This window comes from Ips typographus, linkage group LG7 (assembly GCF_016097725.1).
Source record: "Ips typographus isolate SLU linkage group LG7, UJ_Ityp_2.0, whole genome shotgun sequence".
Lineage (NCBI taxonomy): Eukaryota > Metazoa > Arthropoda > Insecta > Coleoptera > Curculionidae > Ips > Ips typographus.
Genome location: NC_138428.1, coordinates 5743196 through 5765864, shown reverse-complemented (window position 1 = coordinate 5765864; position 22669 = coordinate 5743196). Strand labels below are relative to the sequence as shown.

General features: G+C 40.2%; 1 protein-coding gene across 6 annotated transcripts; it reads left to right on the top strand.

The window, feature by feature from the left end:
* Positions 1-115: 115 nt before the first annotated feature.
* LOC145731654 (uncharacterized) lies at positions 116-22573 on the top strand. Of its 6 annotated transcripts, none has more exons than XM_081983539.1 (12): positions 116-250; positions 887-1014; positions 1071-1158; positions 1815-1920; positions 1971-2212; positions 2265-2649; positions 2709-3681; positions 3907-4354; positions 4412-17505; positions 17575-17764; positions 17871-17969; positions 21947-22573. In XM_081983539.1, exons 2-12 carry the CDS (start codon positions 927-929, stop codon positions 22017-22019), a joined length of 15786 nt encoding a protein of 5261 aa, XP_081839665.1. In that variant the 5' UTR covers positions 116-250; positions 887-926; the 3' UTR covers positions 22020-22573. The 6 variants fall into 6 exon arrangements, with proteins under 6 accessions (XP_081839665.1, XP_081839667.1, XP_081839666.1 ...); XM_081983541.1 differs by lacking the exon at positions 116-250 and having other exon boundaries at positions 276-1014; positions 21950-22055; positions 22114-22573; XM_081983542.1 differs by lacking the exon at positions 116-250 and having other exon boundaries at positions 277-1014; positions 4412-8539; positions 8579-17505.
* The last annotated feature ends 96 nt before the right edge of the window (positions 22574-22669 follow it).

The window sequence follows — 22669 nt, the reverse complement described above, 5'->3', positions numbered from 1 at the left end:
TTTCCCATTAGACGCCATGTCACATAGGGGAACAGTTTTCAGCTGAAGGCAACGTTGCCGCATCCTTTTAGGGATAACTATCTAATCCGGATTTCGTACCCAACCCTCCTAAACACAACATTTTACTAACAATCCGCTCTTTAAAAATGTAACCGAATTAATTCAAAGAAAACCTTCAACAACGTCTCTAAAAGGCATGGAAAAAGTCGCAATGCAGGTTAGGAGTAACAACGGCAACGCTGCGTCTAAGGTAAATGCTCCTTAATTTTCCTAACCTCTGATTGGTCGCTAATTTGACGTACAGCAGCACCAACTTTGTAATACAAAAATAACAAAACATCTAAATTTTCAATATTTTGAGATTTCAACACTCGAGCAAAGAATAGTTTGTACTGTTTTACTCTTTAATTGGTCTAAAATTAACTAATCATTGCTATTTATGGCTATTTGGACAGAACGTCAAACTAGACTCTTCCAACTAACAGATGACAAATCAGTTGGTATTACCCCTCCCTGTCCGCACTGAAAGTATTCGTACTCTCTCACCCGCGTGTCTCACCACGTGTATCTTTCTCACTCCTCCTAATAACGTCACGTTCAACACACAACAATGTCAATCACTGACATTTCTCTTTAATTCTTTTTTTCCATATCTGCTTAATAATATCAAATTAGAAATTCCGTAAAAATCCCTACAAACATAAAAATGGGCTTTATCCCTTTGCGGTGACCGCGTAAACCGTTTTTTCGTGACTCAAACCACCCTCACTCAACGTAAAAACACTTCAGTGTAAATACGGCGTGGTGTTTATTATGTGTGTGTGTTCCACTTTTGTACCTGGGAATTATTTTTGTCCTCAACGATTTTTTGCAACAATCCAACTAGGTCTGGCCACTCCAATTAGGCCCGATTGACTACAGACAAAATGTTGGACGACACCACCGCATTAGGGACCGACTGTAGGGCTAAATGTTACAAGAAAAGCGTTGTCAGCAGGTTGCAACACTTGCGGGGTAAGCAATGTTGTTTAGTGTTGAATAAGGTAGGTTTTAATTAGTTTTTGGTGTAGGTTTAAGTGCAGTCCAGTCGGTATTTATTGATGTGGCTGGAGAGTACACTTTACAGAATGCTGAGCTACTTTCTAGTGAATTGTTTAGGTAAGTTTGGTTGTTCTACTTTATTTTAAGTTTGGAAGGTTAATTAAGCCAGGAGCTGCTGGTAGTTTTCTAAAATAGAATATTAGAGCAGAAGTTCAGCAATCATTGGTTACAAAAGTCTCACTATTTAGACACTGATCACAGTCTAAACCATGAATAATTACAGTTCTGTTGTTAGTCCACTTGAACTACTCTAATGTAGAAAACTCGAGGAGCTCTGGGCTAATCTAACCTTATATTTCCCCAACTTTTTGAGTTGAAAAAGTCTAATTTAGTTTTATAATTATTTCCCCAAGGTCTTCAGTTCCAGATTGAATAATATTTTATTAAGATTACTATAGTAATTTGAACAGTTTGTCTCATATTATAAAGTCAGAAATACAGGTAGAAGACTGCATGAAGATAGAAGATTCAAAGAAAGGAAGCTGCCAAGAAGACCAATGAAGATGAAGCTGAAATGTAGTAATTTACAATTTAAACTTTAGAAATGTTTTATGTGGTTGTTTAATAGTAATTAAACCTGAAGAAAAGAAGAAAGAAGACACTGCCAAGAACCCTGAGGAACCATTTAAAATAACAGGAAAATTTAGTGTGATTGAATAAATTATGTTTGCACTGGTTTTTGTGGGTTTTTTGTCAATTTTGCCACTTTACAGCTTTATATCTGCGTTGCCGCTGTCAGTGCAAAACAGTGTGGAGTTTTTTGAGCTGCTCCAGGAGCAACTGTTATGTCTACACTGGTTTCTATCAAACGTGGCAGAGGTAAAATTAAACAAAACAAAATTTTCGGTTTAAACACTAAGATTGAACAGGAAACCAAAGTGTATTTGCTGGACTTCAACGTGCGCCAAATCCTAGCCAAATATGTGGCCTTACATCGGGAAACCGCTCAAACTAAAGTGACGAGATTGCTCTGGATCGTGTACTGCACCTACTTTCGATACCAGACCGGAGTATACAACTCGTTGGGAGTTTGCAGACTGATCTTAAAGTTCCTACAAAGCATCAGAACCACCTCGTCCCATTTGAAGAATTACTTCGTCGAAATCGAAAAGTTTGTTCTTAAAAATTCTATCCGCAGATTAACCAATTGCATTGCTCCACAGGAAATTCCTTAAGGCGGCAACTGTTGACGCAGCCAAATACCAAAACGTGCCCTGCTTTTGCTTGAAACCAAGCCAAGTGTCCACCGTGACTGTAGTAGATTTAACCGCAGATGATTCCACCGAAACTCCGGAAGATCTCAAGTACCAAGCGGCATTGGATCGGCTGAAGAAGCTACGAAACGACCTGGAGGCGCAGAGGAAGCTACCGCGCCGCAATGGTCTCATCACTAGAACCAATCTCAAACGGAATACGGTGATTTGTATCTCTGATGATGAGAACGATGTTATTGATGTTGAGGCTGAAAGAAATCAAACGTCGGAACGGAATATCAAGGAAGCCATCTCCGAGGCCACCGATCTTTTGACAAAATACAGCAATCGAGAAGTAACTTGTGTTTTTGTGTGTTTTTCCATAATGTTCCACCATAAAAATCTAAATTTCAGATGACCATCAAAGTACAAAAGGACGAGGTGCGCATTCAAATTCAATCGCCCGAGTCTGCAAGCTCAGAAAGCAGCAGAAGCCCTGTAGAAGAGCCGGAATGCCCTCAGCGCACCCTCATATGGCCCTACTGTTACGCGCCTCCCTTTCAAACAATGCAAAGTTGGTTCGGGTATCACCCGGGAGACGGAAGGGCCTACCCACGACCTTTATTGGACCCTTGGAGGAACCCGATGGGCCCCCCGCCTCAGTGGTTTCAGCCCTATCCCATAATTGAATCTGCGGTGCACCGAGTGGGCAACTTTATTGATTCTTACCCGGCACCCTATTGGTCCTACGGCCGACAACACGTGGAGTCACCCGACTTACTCGGAGTACCCGACCATAAACCGTTAATCATTGAAAAGGAGGATAAGGACGAGAAAATGGACTCTCCACCACCAGAAAAAACGACACAAACGTGCAAACAACCAGATAAGGAACCGGAACAAGTGGTACAGAAACCGGAAGAAAAACCACCGGACGAAGATTTGTTGTTGTTGTCCGACCCTTCGGACGGTTACAGTGAAACTGAAGTGGATGAAGATGCCTTGCTGGAAGACATCCCTCAACAACCTGAACCACCCACCAATGAAGAATCACAACCGAAAGAGCCGGGAGTGTTAATCATACAGGATGTAGTAATCAAGACGGCAGTCCAAGAAGAAAACGAACCAGAAGCTCAGATTGTTGAAGAAACTGTGGAACCAGTGGTGGAGCCGCTCAACCAAACAGTGATCGTACCACCACCACCAGAAATTCAAAGCGAAACAGTGTATGCACCAGATCAAACAGAATTTCCAGAAGGAGCGCCGCCCGAACTGCCCGAAGCAAGGAACAATCTGTTGTGGTTTTCAAACGTAATTTTATCCTCCACCGTCCCCGAGCCTGAAGAAGCCGCCAAAGAGGACCAAATGTCGGCATTTGTTCATCCTGGTGAGTTTTGCATGTGATGTGTTAGTTTTTGTTTAATAAAGTTTTCGTTTTTGGTGTGGGGTTTTTAGTTAATTTTATCCTTAATTTACAAGATGGTTGTTTTCACAGTTAATTTTGTAACGCTTTTTGACCATAAAAAAGTAATCAACACCAAAATTATATTAGTTATTTTGCTGTTGTTATTTAAACTCTAACCAAACACTTATCAATAATCATAATAAATAGAAATGGTCTCATCTGACACGATATTAGCCCCCGAAGACGTGGTTTACTCTCAAGAAATAGAGGTAGAAGAAACAGTCCAGAATACCAGTGAAACCGAATTCTACCGAAGCAAAGAACCGTCCGAGAATATCCTCCCCCCTACGGACATCTCCACTCTGAAACCAGCCAAAGTACCGGAAACGTACATCCAAAGTCCCACTGAAAACAAACTACTGCCCAATCCCGGTTTTTCGTTGCTGCGCTACGAGTCTGGAGAGGCACAAAGACCTGAAACCACCGACTCTAGTGACTCGGAGATCCGATTAAAAATCGACGAGAGGGGCAACAGCAGTCCCGAACACCCTCTGGTGACCCCCGTACGACCGTACCGCACTAAAGCCGAAATGAAGCAAGGGATCCAGAGTGATGAATCAGACGATGATATCCCTTTAAAGTTCCACAAGGGCACGTGAGTGCATTTAAATAATCCTCAAGTTTACCAATTAAATTTCAGAATTGTTTGCAGAAAACCACGAAACCGTAGACCTTCATCATCTCCAAGAGGACGCAAGAGGAATGGTTCTGCAAGGAGAAAAACAGAATCGCAACACTACACCTCCAAGTTGCGCTCTAGATCGCAATCCACCAGCAAGGAGGAGGAACCGTCCAGTTTGGAAAATGTGGCACCTGCCAAACCTAGAGGAAGACCCAAAAAAGTTCCACCACCGGTTTCTAACCCTCCAGAACCGACCACGTTAATCGAAACGGTCTTGGTGACCTCCAAAACCCTTCTGGTGGAGGAATCTTGCGCCACGTTAAATTTAGCCACCACTCCTCCAAAGAAACGGATGGCGTTGTTGCGTAAGATGAACAAACTCCTGGACGACACCACCAAACGTTTGAAAGAACGTCAAGGAGTGCTCGAGGAGGAGGAAATGTTTACCTTCGACAGTGCGAAAATTCTGGAGGTTCAGCAGGAAGTTGAAATTGTGATGAGTGATAAGAAGGCGGAAGGGAACGACAGAGTGCTGCGCAGCAGTAAAGAATTTGAGGTACAACCTAGTGAAGAGTGTGTGAGTTTGAAAAAGACGCCTGAGGTGCCTGAAAAATCCAAGTTAAGTCAAAAAATTAAATCCCCTAAGAATAGTGGCAAGGTGGAATTTTTGCATCCTGATTCAAGTTCCAAACAGCTTGGTGGGAAAAAGACCAAGAAGTCTTCAAAAAGCCAAAAAAACGATTCTGCAGATAGCTTCTGCATAGCATCTGAACTGGATGGGACTGGGAAAAAGTCCAAAAAAGCTTTGCATAGTCAAATAGCGACAAAAAACCTGGATTCAGTGATCACCTCAAAACACTTGGACGATTTTACCGACAAACCAGATCAAGTAAGCCAGAAAATTAAACCCCCAAGAACTTCAAGCAAATCTCCTTCAAGAATGCAATCCCCCAAAGCTTTGACCATATCAATACTGGATGGGGAGGACACCTCAAAAGCACTCTATAAGAGTTTAAAAAAATCGAAAAATGGCGCAAACAATGAAGTTTTGACTACTGAAACTGTGAAAAGTTCACTCACAGACGAGCAACAAGCATATAACCACTCAAAGAAGCTGGATGAGGCTTTTAAGACCAAGAGATCTCCAGACAGTCAACTTGTGAAGTCCCCCAGATCTTCAGTCAACTTGGACTTGGATGCTTCTGGCATAAACTCAAAGCAGGTGGAGGAATTAACGAACAAGCCAACAAAGGAGACGGATGATCATTCAGCTGAGAAAATTAAGTTGTCCAAAAGTTCCAGCAAGCTAGATGAGGCACTGAAGAAGTCGAGCAAATCTTCAAACAATCAAATTGTAGACAATGAACGTGATAAGAGTTTGACCAAATCTCCAACACTAGTTCTCCCAGGTTCTTCAAGGAGTTCCAGTAAATCTCCTAACCGGATGCAATCTCTAGACTTAGAAGCTTCTAAAAGCAGCGTAAAACTTTTGGAGAAGTCCAGAAGAGGCTCAAACGACTTAACTATAGAGTGTTCGAAAATTAAGGATCTGGAGAATACTTTGAAATCCAGAAGGTCTTCAACTAACCAAATTGTTGAGCAGGAATCGATAAGAAGTACCAGTCCCTCTCTTCTTGCCCTAACCTTGCCAGAGGAGTCATCTTCAAGGAGGCCCAGAAGATCAAACAGTCTTACTATAGAGAATAAAGTTGCAACTATTTCTAGCAAGTCAGAAAGTATGAATTTGGAAGGTTCAAAGAAGTTAAGAAGAACTTCAAACTGTCAGTCTATAGAAATGGAATCTGTAGAACAGGAAGGAACTTCTAATACAAACTCAAACAAATCCAAAAAGTCCTCAAGCAAACAAATTGAGGAAAAGGAGCTTGTAAAGACTTCAATCGAGATGGAACCTTCCATTCTGTCAAACAACTCAACCGTAGACTTGAAGACTACAGAAACCAGCTTGAAACATCTTGAGAAGACCTCGAAGAAGTCCAGGAGGCCTTCAAACAATCAAAGTATGGACTACAAACCTGAAAAGGTTTCTCGGAAGTCTCCCAGTCAAATGCAACCTTTCAGAACCTCAAACAAGCTGGATTCTTCTGAAATCAACTCAGAGGATAAATCTTCAAACAGTCAAATTAAGGAAAGTGCACCTGAGAAAACCATAAGCGACTCTCCAACTGACTTGGAAAGTCATTCAAAAGCTTATGAAGATACAAAAAGTGCCAGAAATTCTAGCGAGTCCAAAGCTTCCAAAAAACAAACCTTAGATGTGGAGACTACTGAAAGCAGCTTGTTGCAGTTGGGGGAGACTTTGAAGAATAAGTCCGAAAGATCTGCAGACACTCTTATGGAGAAAGAACAGGGAAAAAGTAGAGTGCAAACTCCTAAAACAGCAAACCATAAAAAAGCGTCCTTAGAGCCTCCTGAAAGCGACATAAATCAGGAGGTGGGTTCGAAGCAGTCCAAGAAGCCTTTAAATCAAAATGTACCCAACGAACGAACGAAAAAGTCTAGAAGATCTAGCAAACACTTTGAAAGATCTGAATTGAAAGAGTCTTCAAAGAAAACCACTTTGGATGGTCAGGAGGCTTCTACAAGCAACTTTAGACAAGTGAAAGAGGTTTCAACTAATCAAATTTTTGATAACAAACCTGAAAACAACTCGGGCTTGGAAGCTTCTGTGCCTGATCAATGTTTGAAGAAATCCAGAAAGTCTTTAAACAATTTGACTGTACACTTTGAGTTGCCAGAACTGGATTTATCTGGCAAGAAAATCAAACCTGACGTAAGCTCCAAGAATCGAGTGAAACCTTCCTGTGACTTCAAACAAAGTGATGAGTCATTAAATTGGTCTAATGGAGAATTGTTAGCAGAAAAACAGAAAATCAACAAAGAATTGCTGGATACATCTAACAAAAAGTCTAAAAGAAGCAAAGAACATACAGTTATAAATTCTACTGATGAAGAATTGACGAGAATAGTTAGTGACACAAAAGTCACTTCAAAGAAGTCCACAGAGCTCAAGAATGCTTCAAAAACTGAAACCGTGAAAGCTAAACAGTCCAAATGTTCTAGAAGCAAAAGCTCAAAGCGAGCTGCATCAGACACAAAAGAAGATTTAGCGCCTGTTAAAAAGTCTAAGAAAAACAAAGAAGATGACATAGCCAAACCTCTAGATGGATCTAAAAATACTCAAGAAGTCCACTCAAAAGTGCATGGATCAGTTAAGAAATCCAGGAACACTTCAAACAAAGAAGCTGCAGAAAGAAAGTCAGATGATACAGCAAAAATTGAGGAGGAACCAAAACTTGATGTGGCTAATAAGAAATCGAGAAGAAGTAAAGAGGTGAAGGGTTGTGAAGTACAGTCTCAAGAGAATCAGAGCAACAATAGCTCTAATTTGCTAGAAGAACACTCAAAACCACTTGATGTATCTGAAAAGATGACTACAACAGTTGTTGAGTGTTCAGACCAGTTCGAAACTGTAGAAACTCCAGACGTACAGTCAGAAAAGACGGTCGGTGACTCTTTAAAAAGTCACAACGTTGAAGAAATTAGATTTGAACAGTTGGAGGACTTAACATGTAAGAAACCGGAACTGCATACAAACGTCAATGAGGCTTCAAAGAGCTCAGAGGTATTAAAAACTCCAGAAGCTGAGTTAGGAGAGAAAGACGCTTTGAAAGGTGATACAAAAGAAGAAGATTCAGAAATTAGCTCTGAACAGTTGAAGGACTTGACTAGAACCCCTGAAGAGCCACCAAATGTTCCTCTAGAGATCGATGCTACAAGAGTCATTGCGTTGACTAGTGCTGTAGTGGAAGAAACGGAAGAACAAAACAAAAACACCCAAAGGAAGGAAGAGTCTAACGTTACAGTTGTAGAACAGTTGGAAGACCTTACCGGAAGGTCAGAAGAAATTCCGAACATCCCTCTACAGATTGAAGAAGTCCCGAAACTTTCACTGGAAAAGTCAACAAGTGTCCAGAAGGATGACCTTTTGGACGGTCCAAGAAAAAGCAACATTTTGGATGAAGAAACCAGTTTTGACTCAACCAGAACTTCCAAAGAGTCAGAAAAAACGCCAAATATTTCTCATCTGAAGGCTGAAGAGGAGGTTCCCAAAAAGAAGCCTACAAGAGTGAAGAGGGAGTTGCAGACCAGCGCAGTTATTGCAGAAGTCCAGTTAAGTGAAAAGGACACAACAAACAATAAAAAAATGGACGAATCTAGAGTTGCATGTGCCGAAGTTCAATCTGGGCAGTTGGATGACTCAACCAAAGGTTCAGAAGAAATACCCGACATCCATCTATCAACTGAAGAAGAGTTATCACGTTCCAAAAAATCTGATAGTTTCAAGAAGAAATCTACAAAAGTGAAGGACAATTCAAAAAGCTCAAAGGAGTTGTTGAATACTGCAATTACTCCAGAAGTCCAGGTAGATGAAAGTAAACAGGAGAAGGAAGATTCTAGCCTTGCAAAAGCAACTAAAAGTTCTGAAGAGTCTGTAACAACTGAAGAACACTCCAAAGAGCTTACAGTTCGTAAGAAGAAATCTACTAAAATGAAGGACAATTCAAAAAGCTCAAAGGAGTTGTTGAATACTACAATTACTCCAGAAGTCCAGTTAGATGAGGATATGCAGGAGAAGGAAGATTCTAGCCTTGCAATTGCAACAACTCAGTCTGGGCAAGAAGCAATTAAAAGTTCTGAAAAATCTGTAACAACTGAAGAACACTCCAAAGAGCTTGCAGTTCGTAAGAAGAAATCTACAAAAGTGAAAGACAATTCAACAAGCTCAAAGGAGTTGTTGAATACCACAATTACTCCAGAAGTCCAGTTAGATGAGGATATGCAGGAGAAGGAAGATTCTAGCCTTGCAAAAGCAACTAAAAGTTCTGAAGAGTCTGTAACAACTGAAGAACCCTCCAAAGAGCTTGCAGTTCGTAAGAAGAAATCGACAAAAGTGAAAGACAATTCAAAAAGCTCAAAGGAGTTGTTGAATACTGCAATTACTCCAGAAGTCCAGTTAGATGAGAGTAAACAGGAGAAGGAAGATTCTAGCCCTGCAATTGCAAAAACTCAGTCTGGGCAAGAAGCAACCAAAAGTTCTGAAGAGTTTGTAACAACTGAAGAACACTCCAAAGAGCTTGCAGTACGTAAGAAGAAATCTACAAAAGTGAAAGACAATTCCAAAAGCTCAAAGGAGTTGTTGAATACCACAATTACTCCAGAAGTCCAGTTAGATGAGGATATGCAGGAGAAGGAAGATTCTAGCCTAGCAATTGCAAAATCTCAAGCAACCAAAAGTTCTGAAGAGTCTGTAACAACTGAAGAACCCTCCAAAGAGCTTGCAGTTCGTAAGAAGAAATCTACAAAAGTGAAAGACAATTCAACAAGCTCAAAGGAGTTGTTGAATACCACAATTACTCCAGAAGTCCAGTTAGATGAGGATATGCAGGAGAAGGAAGATTCTAGCCTTGCAAAAGCAACTAAAAGTTCTGAAGAGTCTGTAACAACTGAAGAACACTCCAAAGAGCTTGTAGTTCGTAAGAAGAAATCTACAAAAGTGAAAGACAATTCAAAAAGCTTAAAGGAGTTGTTGAATACTGCAATTACTCCAGAAGTCCAGTTAGATGAGAGTAAACAGGAGAAGGAAGATTCTAGCCCTGCAATTGCAAAAACTCAGTCTGGGCAAGAAGCAACCAAAAGTTCTGAAGAGTTTGTAACAACTGAAGAACACTCCAAAGAGCTTGCAGTACGTAAGAAGAAATCTACAAAAGTGAAAGACAATTCCAAAAGCTCAAAGGAGTTGTTGAATACCACAATTACTCCAGAAGTCCAGTTAGATGAGGATATGCAGGAGAAGGAAGATTCTAGCCTAGCAATTGCAAAATCTCAAGCAACCAAAAGTTCTGAAGAGTCTGTAACAACTGAAGAACCCTCCAAAGAGCTTGCAGTTCGTAAGAAGAAATCTACAAAAGTAAAAGACAATTCAAAAAGCTCAAAGGAGTGGTTGAATACTGCAATTACTCCAGAAGTCCAGTTAGATGAGAGTAAACAGGAGAAGGAAGATTCTAGCCTTGCAAAAGCAACTAAAAGTTCTGAAGAGTCTGTAACAACTGAAGAACACTCCAAAGAGCTTGCAGTTCGTAAGAAGAAATCTACAAAAGTGAAGGACAATTCAAAAAGCTCAAAGGAGTTGTTGAATACTGCAATTACTCCAGAAGTCCAATTAGATGAGAATATGCAGGAAAAGGAAGATTCTAGCCTAGCAATTGCAAAATCTCAAGCAACCAAAAGTTCTGAGGGGTCTGTAACAACTGAAGAACACTCCAAAGAGCCTGCAATTCGTAAGAAGAAATCTACAAAAGTGAAAGACAATTCAAAAAGCTTAAAGGAGTTGTTGAATACCACAATTACTCCAGAAGTCCAATTAGATGAGAATATGCAGGAGAAGGAAGATTCTAGCCTTGCAATTGCAAAAACTCAGTCTGGACAAGAAGCAACCAAAAGTTCTGAAGAATCTGTAACAACTGAAGAACACTCCAAAGAGCTTGCAGTTCGTAAGAAGAAATCTACAAAAGTGAAGGACAATTCAAAAAGCTCAAAGGAGTTGTTGAATACTGCAATTACTCCAGAAGTCCAATTAGATGAGAATATGCAGGCGAAGGAAGATTCTAGCCTTGCAAAAGCAACTAAAAGTTCTGAAGAGTCTGTAACAACTGAAGAACCCTCCAAAGAGCTTGCAGTTCGTAAGAAGAAATCTACAAAAGTGAAGGACAATTCAAAAAGCTCAAAGGAGTTGTTGAATACCACAATTACTCCAGAAGTTCAGTTAGATGAGAGTAAACAGGAGAAGGAAGATTCTAGCATTGCAATTGCAAAAACTCAAGCAACCAAAAGTTCTGAAGAGTCTGTAACAACTGAAGAACCCTCCAAAGAGCTTGCAGTTCGTAAGAAGAAATCTACAAGACGGAAAGACCGTTCAAAAAGCTCAAAGGAGTGCAAAGGAGAGAAGGAAGATTCTAGCGTTGTAGTTGCAGAATCTCAGTCTGGACAGCTGAAAAGCCCAACCAAAGAGGCAGAAGAGCCAGCAAACATCCCTCCCACGACTAAAGAAGATTGTTCACAGTCAAAGCAGCTTGAGTTGTCTGGTAAGGAGTCTACACCAGTTGAAGAAATTCCCAAGAGTTCAAAAAAAGTGTCACCAGAGGAAAACCAAGACACTTTGAATAGTACAAGAAAAGAAGAAAGCAATATTCCAATCATCAAAGAAGTTGAAGACTGTAATTTAAAGTCAGAAGAAAATGTCTCACGATCTAAGTCTAAAAAGAAATCGAAAAAAGTCAAGGAAACTCTAGAAGTGAAAACCGAAGAAACGTCAAACAGTCAAGAGGGTGAAACAGTCTCTGAACTGTTGGAGGGCTCAATCACAACCTCAAAAAAGCCGGAGGAAACACCAAACAACCGCTCAACTGAAGAGAATCTAACACTCTCCAAACAGTTTACAGAACCTAAAAAAGTTAAAGAGATAGTGGTAGCTTTAGAAGACCAGACAGAACAGCTTTACTTCTCTCCTAAGAAAGAGACGTTGAACTGTCCAAAGAAATGGTTGGTCCACATTGAAGATACACAAAATGTTTCAAAACAGTTGAAAGAGGCGCCAAACAACCAAGCTGATGCTGTAGAATCCTTGACAAGTGAGCCAGAAGTCCAAACTAACCAACCTGAGGTTCTCAACAAACCTAAAGAGGTGAATAACGTTATAACACAAGAAGAAAACCAAATAGAGACTAAACTTGAGTCAAAACAGCTTGAAGCATCCAATAAGAAATCAAAAAGACTGCTTGAGGTAAAAATTGAGGCAATTAGTGTGTTGAACTCATTAAGTAAATCCGAACCTACAGAGCAAAATAAAAAATCTAGAAGAGTAAAGGAAGACCCAATCATGAAACTCTTTGAAATGCCAAACGAATCCAGTGCTCTTCTAGATTCAAAGAAAAAATCTTTAAACACAGAAGATTCCAAACCAGTTGTGCCTATTAAAAAGTCTCGAAAAATCAAAGATGAATTGCATAGAGACCACTCCAAATTAAAGGAAGACAACTGGAGTAAAGAAGAAGTCCCACACTGTCAAATAGAAACTGAAATAGACCTGTCCAGTAATATAATCCTGATGGAAACCACCTCAAAAGTGTCTCCTAGCAAACTGGATGAATTCAGCATTTCAACTAGCCAAACTGTAGAAACGTCGATTTTGAAGAGTTCAACAACTAAGGAGGAAATTGTTAAGCTAGATTCCAGAACACCTGAGAAGGACGAGGGAAGTGATGAACTCTCAAGTACTACGTTGTCTCTCAACTCCTCCCATAGACGACCCTCATTTGAAGGCCTAACCAGAATCAGTGGTCTTGAAAAGACCTTGGAAGAGTCATTAAAGCAACCTCCAACTTCCAAATACCAAGAACCATCGACAACAAAGCAAAACCCCGAACAATCAGAAACTTCTCAGGTAAAACCTTCTGGAGAAATCTGGCAACCTGTGTTTGAAGACATTGACTACGTCACTGAAGAAATAGTAGAACCCAGTAGTGTGCCCATGGACTTGTCCGTTGTGAAGTCCACTGAAAATCAGTCACCAACCAAGACAAAGATTTCTCCAAAACTTCATACATTAGAAGTTGCTCAATTAAGTGTGGACACTTTGGAGGGGCCATCAGAAGCATCAAAACCCCTCAGTTTGAGTGCTTCTTCCAAATTAGGACTGCCGGAATCTCTCCCCAAAACGACTAAGAAGCCCAGCATTGAAGAAACCGTTCTGAAGCTCAAACAGCAAATTTGCAAGAACACCACAAACATAGAATCAAGTGAACAGTCTCTCATAACTGAATCAGAAGCTCACAAGAAGCCAATCACAAATACTGCTTCTGAGGCCCTGGACGCTGACTCAGAAACCCTTATGGATATCTCAACTGTAAAATCACAATTATCGGAAGAGTCTGAAGAACTCAAGAACGTCATCCAAGAAATTGTTTCAGAAATCGTGGAAAGAGTTGCTGAACTCTGCAAAACTTTGGACTTATCAATTATCAAAGACTCAGGGGTTTTAACCGCACCACTAGAAAATTTAAGTGAATCCTCCCACAATCAAAAACCACTGTCAACACCTCACAGCTCAGAAACAGACACAAATTCTGCGCAAAACACCCAATCACCATCAGAATTGCCAGGGAATAAGAGAAAATCATCTGATTCTTCTACACCTAATAATTATTCGTTTAAAAGCATTGTGGATCTTCTGAAGTTAGATACACCTGATTCAGTTGTAGACGGACTAACCCAATCTTTCGATAACGTGCAACCTGTAGAAAATTCGACAAATCCAGAGGTTTTTGACTTTGATCAGAATTTAGCACCCACAAGTACTGAAGTACCCAGTACCTTGGAAGCAGCAGTAGACTCAGAAAGTATTACTGCACAGCAACAGGTTAAGGAAGAACAGTTGAAGAACGCAGAGTTGGATGAACAACAAGACTCAGAGATTGTACCTTCAGCATCAGACGATGATTCTGAATCCTGCGAGAGAAACATGACCAATGCAGAACCAGAGTTTAAACACGTGACTGCAGAGTGTGATGACACCGTGAATTTTTTACAATACGATACTCTACACTCAGAACTCTCCGCTGTAGAAAAGGCTAATGAACCATCTACGGTGACATCAGAACGCAATCAACAGCAGGAAAACTTAGAAAGTGCATCCCTAGCTGTAGACAACGCTTCTGAGTGTGCGGGAACTTCATTAGAACGGCTCAATGCACAGAAGAAGACAGAGTCTTCTGGTAACTTGGAAGTTGTAGTTTCATGCACTTCTGTGCCTTCTAAATCCTTGTTAGACCAGCTCAAAGACGCTACTAATGAAAAAGTAGAGAAAACTAGTGACAGTTTTGAATGTTTAGCCGCAAATCCGGACAGCGCTACTGAATCTTCTGAGCCACTAGAAAATGCACAAAAACCTGCTCAAGAGGAAGACTCAATGAGCTTTTCCGAAATTTCAGAACTCACGAGCTCAGAAAATAGCATGCACCCCATCGAATGTTTAGTGCCCGACTTTGACAATGAGCTTCTGATCACCGATGACAGCATGTCTCAAGATCCTCTGAAGATCAGCGACGTCCTGAACGAAGTTGAAGTGTCCTCGGTAGTACTAAACGAAGACACTGTTTGGATCCCGAAGGTGCAGGTTGAATTTCTTCCTCAAATTCCCTACGAAGTTCGAACGGAGCAATTTGAAGAAGTAAAACCATTACAACCCATTCACAAGGTGGAGGAAGGGTTGAAAGCTGGTAAGGAGCTTCAATTACCTTCACCCAACAACTCGAGAAAAAAGAAGAAGAGAAGGAGGTCTGAAGATAGACAAGACCGCAGGCGTGAAGACAGCAGGAGAGCTGACAAGGATTGCAAAGACAGGAAGTCTGAGAAAAAAGAGGAGTCAAGTAAGGAACAAACAGAGAAAAAGTCTTCAAGAAGCGAGCATAAGAAAGATAGGGAAGTTAAAAGAGATAGCAGCAAAACAAAGGAGAGCTTCAAGGAATTAAAGAAATCACGATCAAGCGACAAACTTGACACGTCAAAAACGGAAGAGGTATCAAAAAAAATTGATAGTCACCCCCACGACAATCAAAGGAAAAGGAAGAAGGAAGATCCGGAAAGGTCGGACAGATCAGATTCCAAGAAAGCTAAAACATCAAGCAGTAGAGACTCCAAAGAAGTGAAGAAATCTGCAGAGCATCAGGAGTCTGCAAAGAAGTCCAGCAACAAGGAGCATAGATCTTCAAAGTCGAACAGCAAAGAGGTTCAGAAGAAACGTGATAAACGCGACGAACCAAAGTCTGGTAAACCAAAAGTGAAACTTTGTACAAAAGAAAAGGTCCCGAAAACTGAAATTCTGAAAGGAATTACTGCTGTTGGAAATATTCTGGATGATACAAACACTAAAGTGGCAGATGGAAGGAAAAGTACTTCAGAAGACCCACAACCGGAAAGTAGTTTAGACCAGTCAGCTGCACAAATTGAAGAGATGAAGCAGGAAGATTCTTTGGTTAGAGAGAAAATTGAAATAGAATCACCAAATCCAGCTAAAAAGGAAACTCAAGTTACTTTAGATGTTTCAGCCAAAGTTCTTGTTAAGGAAGACATTGTAGCAGATCATCCTATAGATGTTCAAGAAGGGTTTTCTCCAGTTTGTGCTGAAGGAGCAACCATGGAACGAGATGAAGCAGAATATCACCCAGTTAAAGACAATAAGGTTGAGTGTCAGCAGTCTGGTCTAAATCAATTCACTGTTCAAGAAGAACCTCAAACTCCTCTAGGTAGTAATGATTTCCCAGAAACTGCTACTATAGATCAGTTGGATCCTTTGGAAGACCTAAAATTTGATTGTCCTGATGTAGTTCAGGGGAGAATAAACATCATCAATCACACAATTATCAAACCAGCGAACCTGGTCACAGACCATTGTGATATTGCAAAAGATCCAGTTGGAGCAACCATGATTTCACCTGGAGATTTAATGGATATTCCAATTACACCTGCCAAAAGAAAATGTACTGAAAGCTTGGAAACTTCTTCAATCAAAAAGGTTAAACCTAATGAAGAACTGCAATCAAATGAATGCGTGGGTCTTTCTTCCGAGTATATCACAGACCTAAAAAGCACTCAGTCCAACCAACCTTGTTTGGATGACACCAAAATACTGATGGAAGACGATTGTTTACAGAGTTACCTTTTCCTTGACGAAAACGGTTGTTCCTTCTCGGGAATCACGGAAACAGTGGCGTCGTCTTCAGTGCCGTTCGTGGACTTTGCCTTCGATCACGTGACAACTGACACCTCATCGGAATCGTATACACCGCACAACCCTTTGGGAGAGTGCGAAATTACCAACTTTGTGACCACCACGTTGTCTCAAAACCCCAATACTGAATTTGACGTCTTCAAAGCGTCTAGCGATCACTCGTACGCTGATGCGGTCAAGTCCCAGGACAATTTGAGTGAAGTGAACGCCAAGAAGATGACATCTCCTGACATTGACTCTAAACCCTCCATGGATCAATTGATTGGTTTGCTCCAGCCGTCGGCTGAGGATGTGTTGGAGAAGGTTACCATCAACATGGGTGACAATGGCGATATGGAGTATGAAAATAACTGGTCGGAAGGTTTGGACTTGAAAACTCTAGAAAACTACATGGAAAACTCCACTTCTAAGTATTCAGTGTTGGAGAACTTCAGTCTGGAGGACGAGTTGGAGGCGGAAAAAAACAGTGATATGTTCATTCAAGTGGAGAAGTTTGTACAAGTAATGGGTATTGACAAAGACGACTTTGAAATAGGGCTCCCGCAAAAGAATGTACAAAGAAACGAACCTTTTACCCCCATAGATATAGTGACATTCGAGCAGCCAAAAGAACTGACCCCTAAACCCGTAAAATCTCAAGTCACATGTGTCACTGCACCTTTAAGAATGTCAACTAGAAACATCCCTCACAAACAGATAAGCGTGCGCCCTCTACAGGACTTGATAACCAAAAAAACCAGTAAAATACCCGACAACTACATGGAAGACTCCAACACCTCAGAATCCAGTTGCTCAGTCCCGGAAATTGGTTTCGTCCTGGATTCCGGCCCTCACAAACGTCACTTTAACACCCAAGTCTCCCCTTCAACAACCCCCAAGAACCCTTCAGGACGTAAACGGCCTCAGCCTAAACCGGTACAGCCGAAAACCCCACCAGTTTTGACTGTGCCAGTTCGAGTGTCGGAAAAAACCAAACCCTGCCCACCTCCACCAAAGAAAAAAGTGACCAGCCCACATATTCAACCAAATAGTCCCAGAGTGCATCGAAGCATGAACTCGTACATGTCACCACTCGTTGAGGACGCTTCCGGAGCTAGTGAGTTGGTGAAGACTAGGACCAGGAAGTCACCCAAAGGCAGCCCTCGAGGGACTACAGTCAAATCGATGCCCACGTTGACTGTTGATGAGCCAGTTAGTGTTAAACCCCGGTTTGGTACGAGGACTGCACACGTTAAAATTAGCGGGGCCACTGATAATGGTAAGTATTTTTGATGATGTTTGTGGTTTATTTGTTGTATTATTATTACTTATTACTGCCTATTATTAGCGTCATCTAATTGGGATCAGACGTTAAAACCACGCCAGAAACGTCAGGTACCACCAGCCCCAGAACCGATCAAAACGCCACCAATCGTGGACGCGTTCGATCTCCTGAAGAACGGTCTAATCAACCCCAGTTTCGAGGAACGTCTAAGGGCGTCGCAAGGGCGCGACCAACCAGCACCTCCTGTCGTCGAGTAAGTTGTAGGTCTCGGTGACGTCATCTGACAGCGGATCAACTGTCAAACGATGTCAATAACCGAATAAATCAAATTAGTAAACTGGTTTGTTACGTTCAAACAGAAAACCGTACACTAGCAGCGATGCCACGTCCAAACCGTTGCTGGCGAACAAACCCAATCAGCTAAACGCGCACAAAACCGCCACGAATCAGAAACAGAGGTGAGTGTAGTCATGGTAGTCAAGTAATTTTCAGTCAGACTACGTTTATATCGCGCAAATTGAATCCGCTTATTCAAGCGGAGAACACATTCCCACTTCCCTGTCTTTTTTATGATCGCTTCCTCAACTTCTTCTGAACCTCTTTGCTGTTCGACTTTGAAGATCTATGCTCCTTGTTGCTGGACTTCTTTGCAGAATCCTGATGTTCTGCAGATTTCTTCACTTCTTTGGAGTCTCTACTGCTTGATGTTTTAGCTTTCTTGGAATCTGATCTGTCCGACCTTTCCGGATCTTCCTTTTTCCTTTTATTGTCGTGGGCGTGACCATCAATTTTCTTTGATACCTCTTCCGTTTTTGACGTGTCAAGTTTGTCGTTTGATCGTGATTTCTTTAATTCCTTGAAGCTCTCCTTTGTTTTGCTGCTATCTCTTTTAACTTCCCTGTCTTTCTTATGCTCGCTTCTTGAAGACTTTTTCTCTGTTTGTTCCTTACTTGACGCCTCTTTTTTCTCAGACTTCCTGTCTTTGCAATCCTTGTCAGCTCTCCTGCTGTCTTCACGCCTGCGGTCTTGTCTATCTTCAGACCTCCTTCTCTTCTTCTTGTTTCTCGAGTTGTTGGGTGAAGGTAATTGAAGCTCCTTACCAGCTTTCAACCCTTCCTCCACCTTGTGAATGGGTTGTAATGGTTTTACTTCTTCAAATTGCTCCGTTCGAACTTCGTAGGGAATTTGAGGAAGAAATTCAACCTGCACCTTCGGGATCCAAACAGTGTCTTCGTTTAGTACTACCGAGGACACTTCAACTTCGTTCAGGACGTCGCTGATCTTCAGAGGATCTTGAAACATGCTGTCATCGGTGATCAGAAGCTCATTGTCAAAGTCGGGCACTAAACATTCGATGGGGTGCATGCTATTTTCTGAGCTCGTGAGTTCTGAAATTTCAGAAAAGCTCATTGAGTCTTCTTCTTGAGCAGGTTTTTGTGCATTTTCTAGTGGCTCAGAAGATTCAGTAGCGCTGTCCGAATTTGCGGCTAAACATTCTTCAGTTTCAAAACTAGTCTAACAAGGATTTAGAAGGCACAGAAGTGCATGAAACTACATCTTCCAAGTTGCCAGAAGACTCTGTCTTCTTCTGTGCATTGAGCCGTTCTAATAAAGTTCCCGCACACTCAGAAGCGTTGTCTACAGCTAGGGATACACTTTCTAAGTTTTCCTGCTGTTGATTGCGTTCTGGTGTCACCGTAGATGGTTCAGTAGCCTTTTCTACAGCGGAAAGTTCGGAGTGCAGAGTATCGTATTGTAAAAAATTCACGGTGTCATCACACTCTGCAGTCACGTGTTTAAACTCTGGTTCTGCATTGGTCATGTTTCCCTCGCAGGATTCAGAATCCTCGTCTGATGCTGAAGGTACAATCTCTGAGTCTTGTTGTTCATCCAACTCTGCGTTGTTCAACTGTTCTTCATTAATCTGTTGCTCTGCAGTAATACTTTCTGAGTCTACTGCTGCTTCCAAGGTACTGGGTACTTCAGTACTGGTGGGTGCTAAATTCTGATCAAAATCAGAAACCTCTGGATTTGTCGAATTTTCTACAGGTTGTACGTTATCGAATGATTCGGATAGTCCGTCTACAACTGAATCAGGTGTATCTAAATTCAGAAGATCGACAATGCTTTTAAACGAATAATTATGAGGTGTAGAAGAATCAGATGGTTTTCTCTTATTCCCTGGCAATTCTGATGGTGATTGGGTGTTTTGCGCAGATTTTTTGCCTGTTTCTGAGCTGTGAGGTGTTGACAGTGGTTTTTGATTGTGGGAGGATTCACTTAAATTTTCTAGTGGTGCGGTTAAAACCCCTGAGTCTTTGGTAATTGATAAGTCCAAAGTTTTGCAGAGTTCAGCAACTCTTTCCACGATTTCTGAAACAATTTCTTGGATGACGTTCTTGAGTTCTTCAGACTCTTCCGATAATTCTGATTTTACAGTTAAGATATCCATAAGGGTTTCTGAGTCAGCGTCCAGGTACCCAGAAGCAGTATTTGTGATTGGCTTCTTCTGAGCTTCTGATTCAGTTATGAGAGATTGTTCACTTGATTCTATGTTTGTGGTGTACTTGCAAATTTGCTGTTTGAGCTTCAGAACGGTTTCTTCAATTTGGGCAGTAGCTAGCTACTAACTTAGCTACAATTTGAGTAGTTTGTAGTTGTATTCTAGTTACTTTTTCAACTAAGTAGCTGTAGCTTTCTGCATTGATATTCATAAAGCTACATTTGAAGTAACTTAAGTTACTGAAGTAGAATACAGAATAGTAGCTTAGATATTTAAGTAGCTTTAGCTACATAGATTGTTTAAGTTTTTTTCATATTTCAAATAGTATACTTTAACAAAATAAGATAAATAAGACATAAGTACCATTTTAAAAGATACAATTCTCACAACTATTAAGTTGCTTAGAAATTTGGTTATACATACAGAGGGTTACCCAGTGGTTGGTGAAATCCGTGTCGATGGAATGACTAGTTATGGACTAATTACGCACCCCTGGGTCACCCTGTATTATACTATAATTTGTAACAAGTAACTAGATTAAACCAACTGGAGCTTTAGTTACTTTGTAGCTTAACTACTTTTTTCAGAAGGTAGCTATCCAAATTGTAGCTTGTAGCTGTAGCTGGCTACTTTATTTCAGTAGCTTGCCCGAGCTCTGCTAACAATTTGGATTGACTGGTCAATCTGATTCTATCCGATTGAAACAATGACGTCAATGCCATGGATGTCCGATGTAAACATTATTAACTTGACAGTGTGTGTACTATTAATCTCAATCCGCTTTGTCGATCAGATTAACAACCTACGATATAAACGTAGTCAGTGATGTAACGTGTATGTTCGTTTCCAATGTTGCCAGGTCTACCGTTAAAACGGTATATCTACCGTTTTTCTAGTTCTTCTACCGTTCAACTGTTTTTTGTATATAATCTACCGTTTTTAATTACGTTATTGCCATTATGTTGGTTGTAAAACTTTTTAGATACTTTTTCAGTTTATTGAATAGGAAATTTAAACGGGATTCTAAAAATGCGCTTAAAACAGTCATTTTCTTACTCCAAATTATTCTCTAAACCACGTGATACCTGTCACAATTGTCAAAATTTCAGTAGAATTTGCAAGTCCAAATTTTAACACAGTTTTCGAAACAAGACGATTTTCTGAGATTTAACAGTTATTTTGACAATTGTCACTTCATAGTCTAGCTAAATAGTCTTTTGAAATCACGTGACAACTGTCACTAAAGTCAAAACTGTCAAACCATGCTCAAAAGTTGCAAAATCAGGGTTTTAGGAACGTTTTCTTGCAGTATTTGATATAAAACGTGTTTCGGAGATTTATGAGCGTTATTTTGCCAATTGTAACGTGACCGTCTAACTAAATAGTGTTCTACAATCACGTGACAATTGTCAAAAACGTCAAAACTGTCAAACCATGCTCAAAAGTTGCAAAAATCAAGATTTAGAAACGTTTTCTTGCTGTATTTGATATAAAACGTGTTTCTGAGAATTATGACAGTTATTTTGATAATTGTCACTTCATAGTATAGCTAGATAGTCTTCTGAAATCACGTGACAACTGCTACTAACGTCAAAATTGTCAAATGATGCTCAAAAGTTGCAAAAAATCAAGAATTAGAAACGTTTTCTTGCCATATTCGATATAACGTGACTGCCTAGCTAAAAATTATCCTTTAAAACCACGTGATATCTGTCACTAATGTCAAAACTTAAAAAAACAATTATTAATGAAAAAAATGTATTTTTAAGAACGGTTTTTATAGCAAGAATTAATTATTAAAATTTTTGCCGACTATTAAGACACCCTGTATAATAATGTAAAATTAATGAATTTGTTTTGATCTACCGTTTTTTGACTGATTATTCTACCGCCATTAAATATTTTGACTTGGCAACACTGGGTTTGTTTCAGTAGCGAAGAGGATTGGAGGGAGCGGTTTGCCGAAGAGCTGAAAAAGCGTGGACGAAGCGAAAGTTGTCTTTGAGTTGCCCGGTTGCGTTTCGTCCCTATTTTTTTCTGGGTAAGTTTACTCTATACCATTTTTATCCCGATTGGTTCAGTAGTAAATTATTTGGCAGTCTCGAAGGTGACTCCTCCCTAGTAAATTTGTAGGTAAACGCGGAAATATTTATTACGTTTTTATAATCATTACGAAGAGCTTTGTACATGTACATATTAGGATCTTATATTATTTAATATGGAAATAATAATTACTGTACATACGAGTAGTATCAGCAATTTTTAATACCTACTTTATGTTATACTCTATTTTTTTTTCAAACACTTTATATATAACAAATGTCTGTGATACAAATTATTATTATTCTTCTTTATTTTATACATAATATACTACAGGGTCTCCGTTTTTATGGCTATAAAAACCGCAGGCACCGTGTATAATAAAGGTTATACTGAGATAATTTAAAAATTGGTGGTATACGCACTGCTCTTTATATTTTAAGTTTATACATAATACTTACGTTATATTATAATGTGTGTGTGTAAATAGTATACAAAAAATATAACGGAATTTGACAATTTTTTTTTTTTAACTGGTTCAAACTTATCACTCGTCCAAATCGGGTTCTTCAGTTTCCTCATCGCTCGATATGTTCGGCAACTGTTTAATATCGA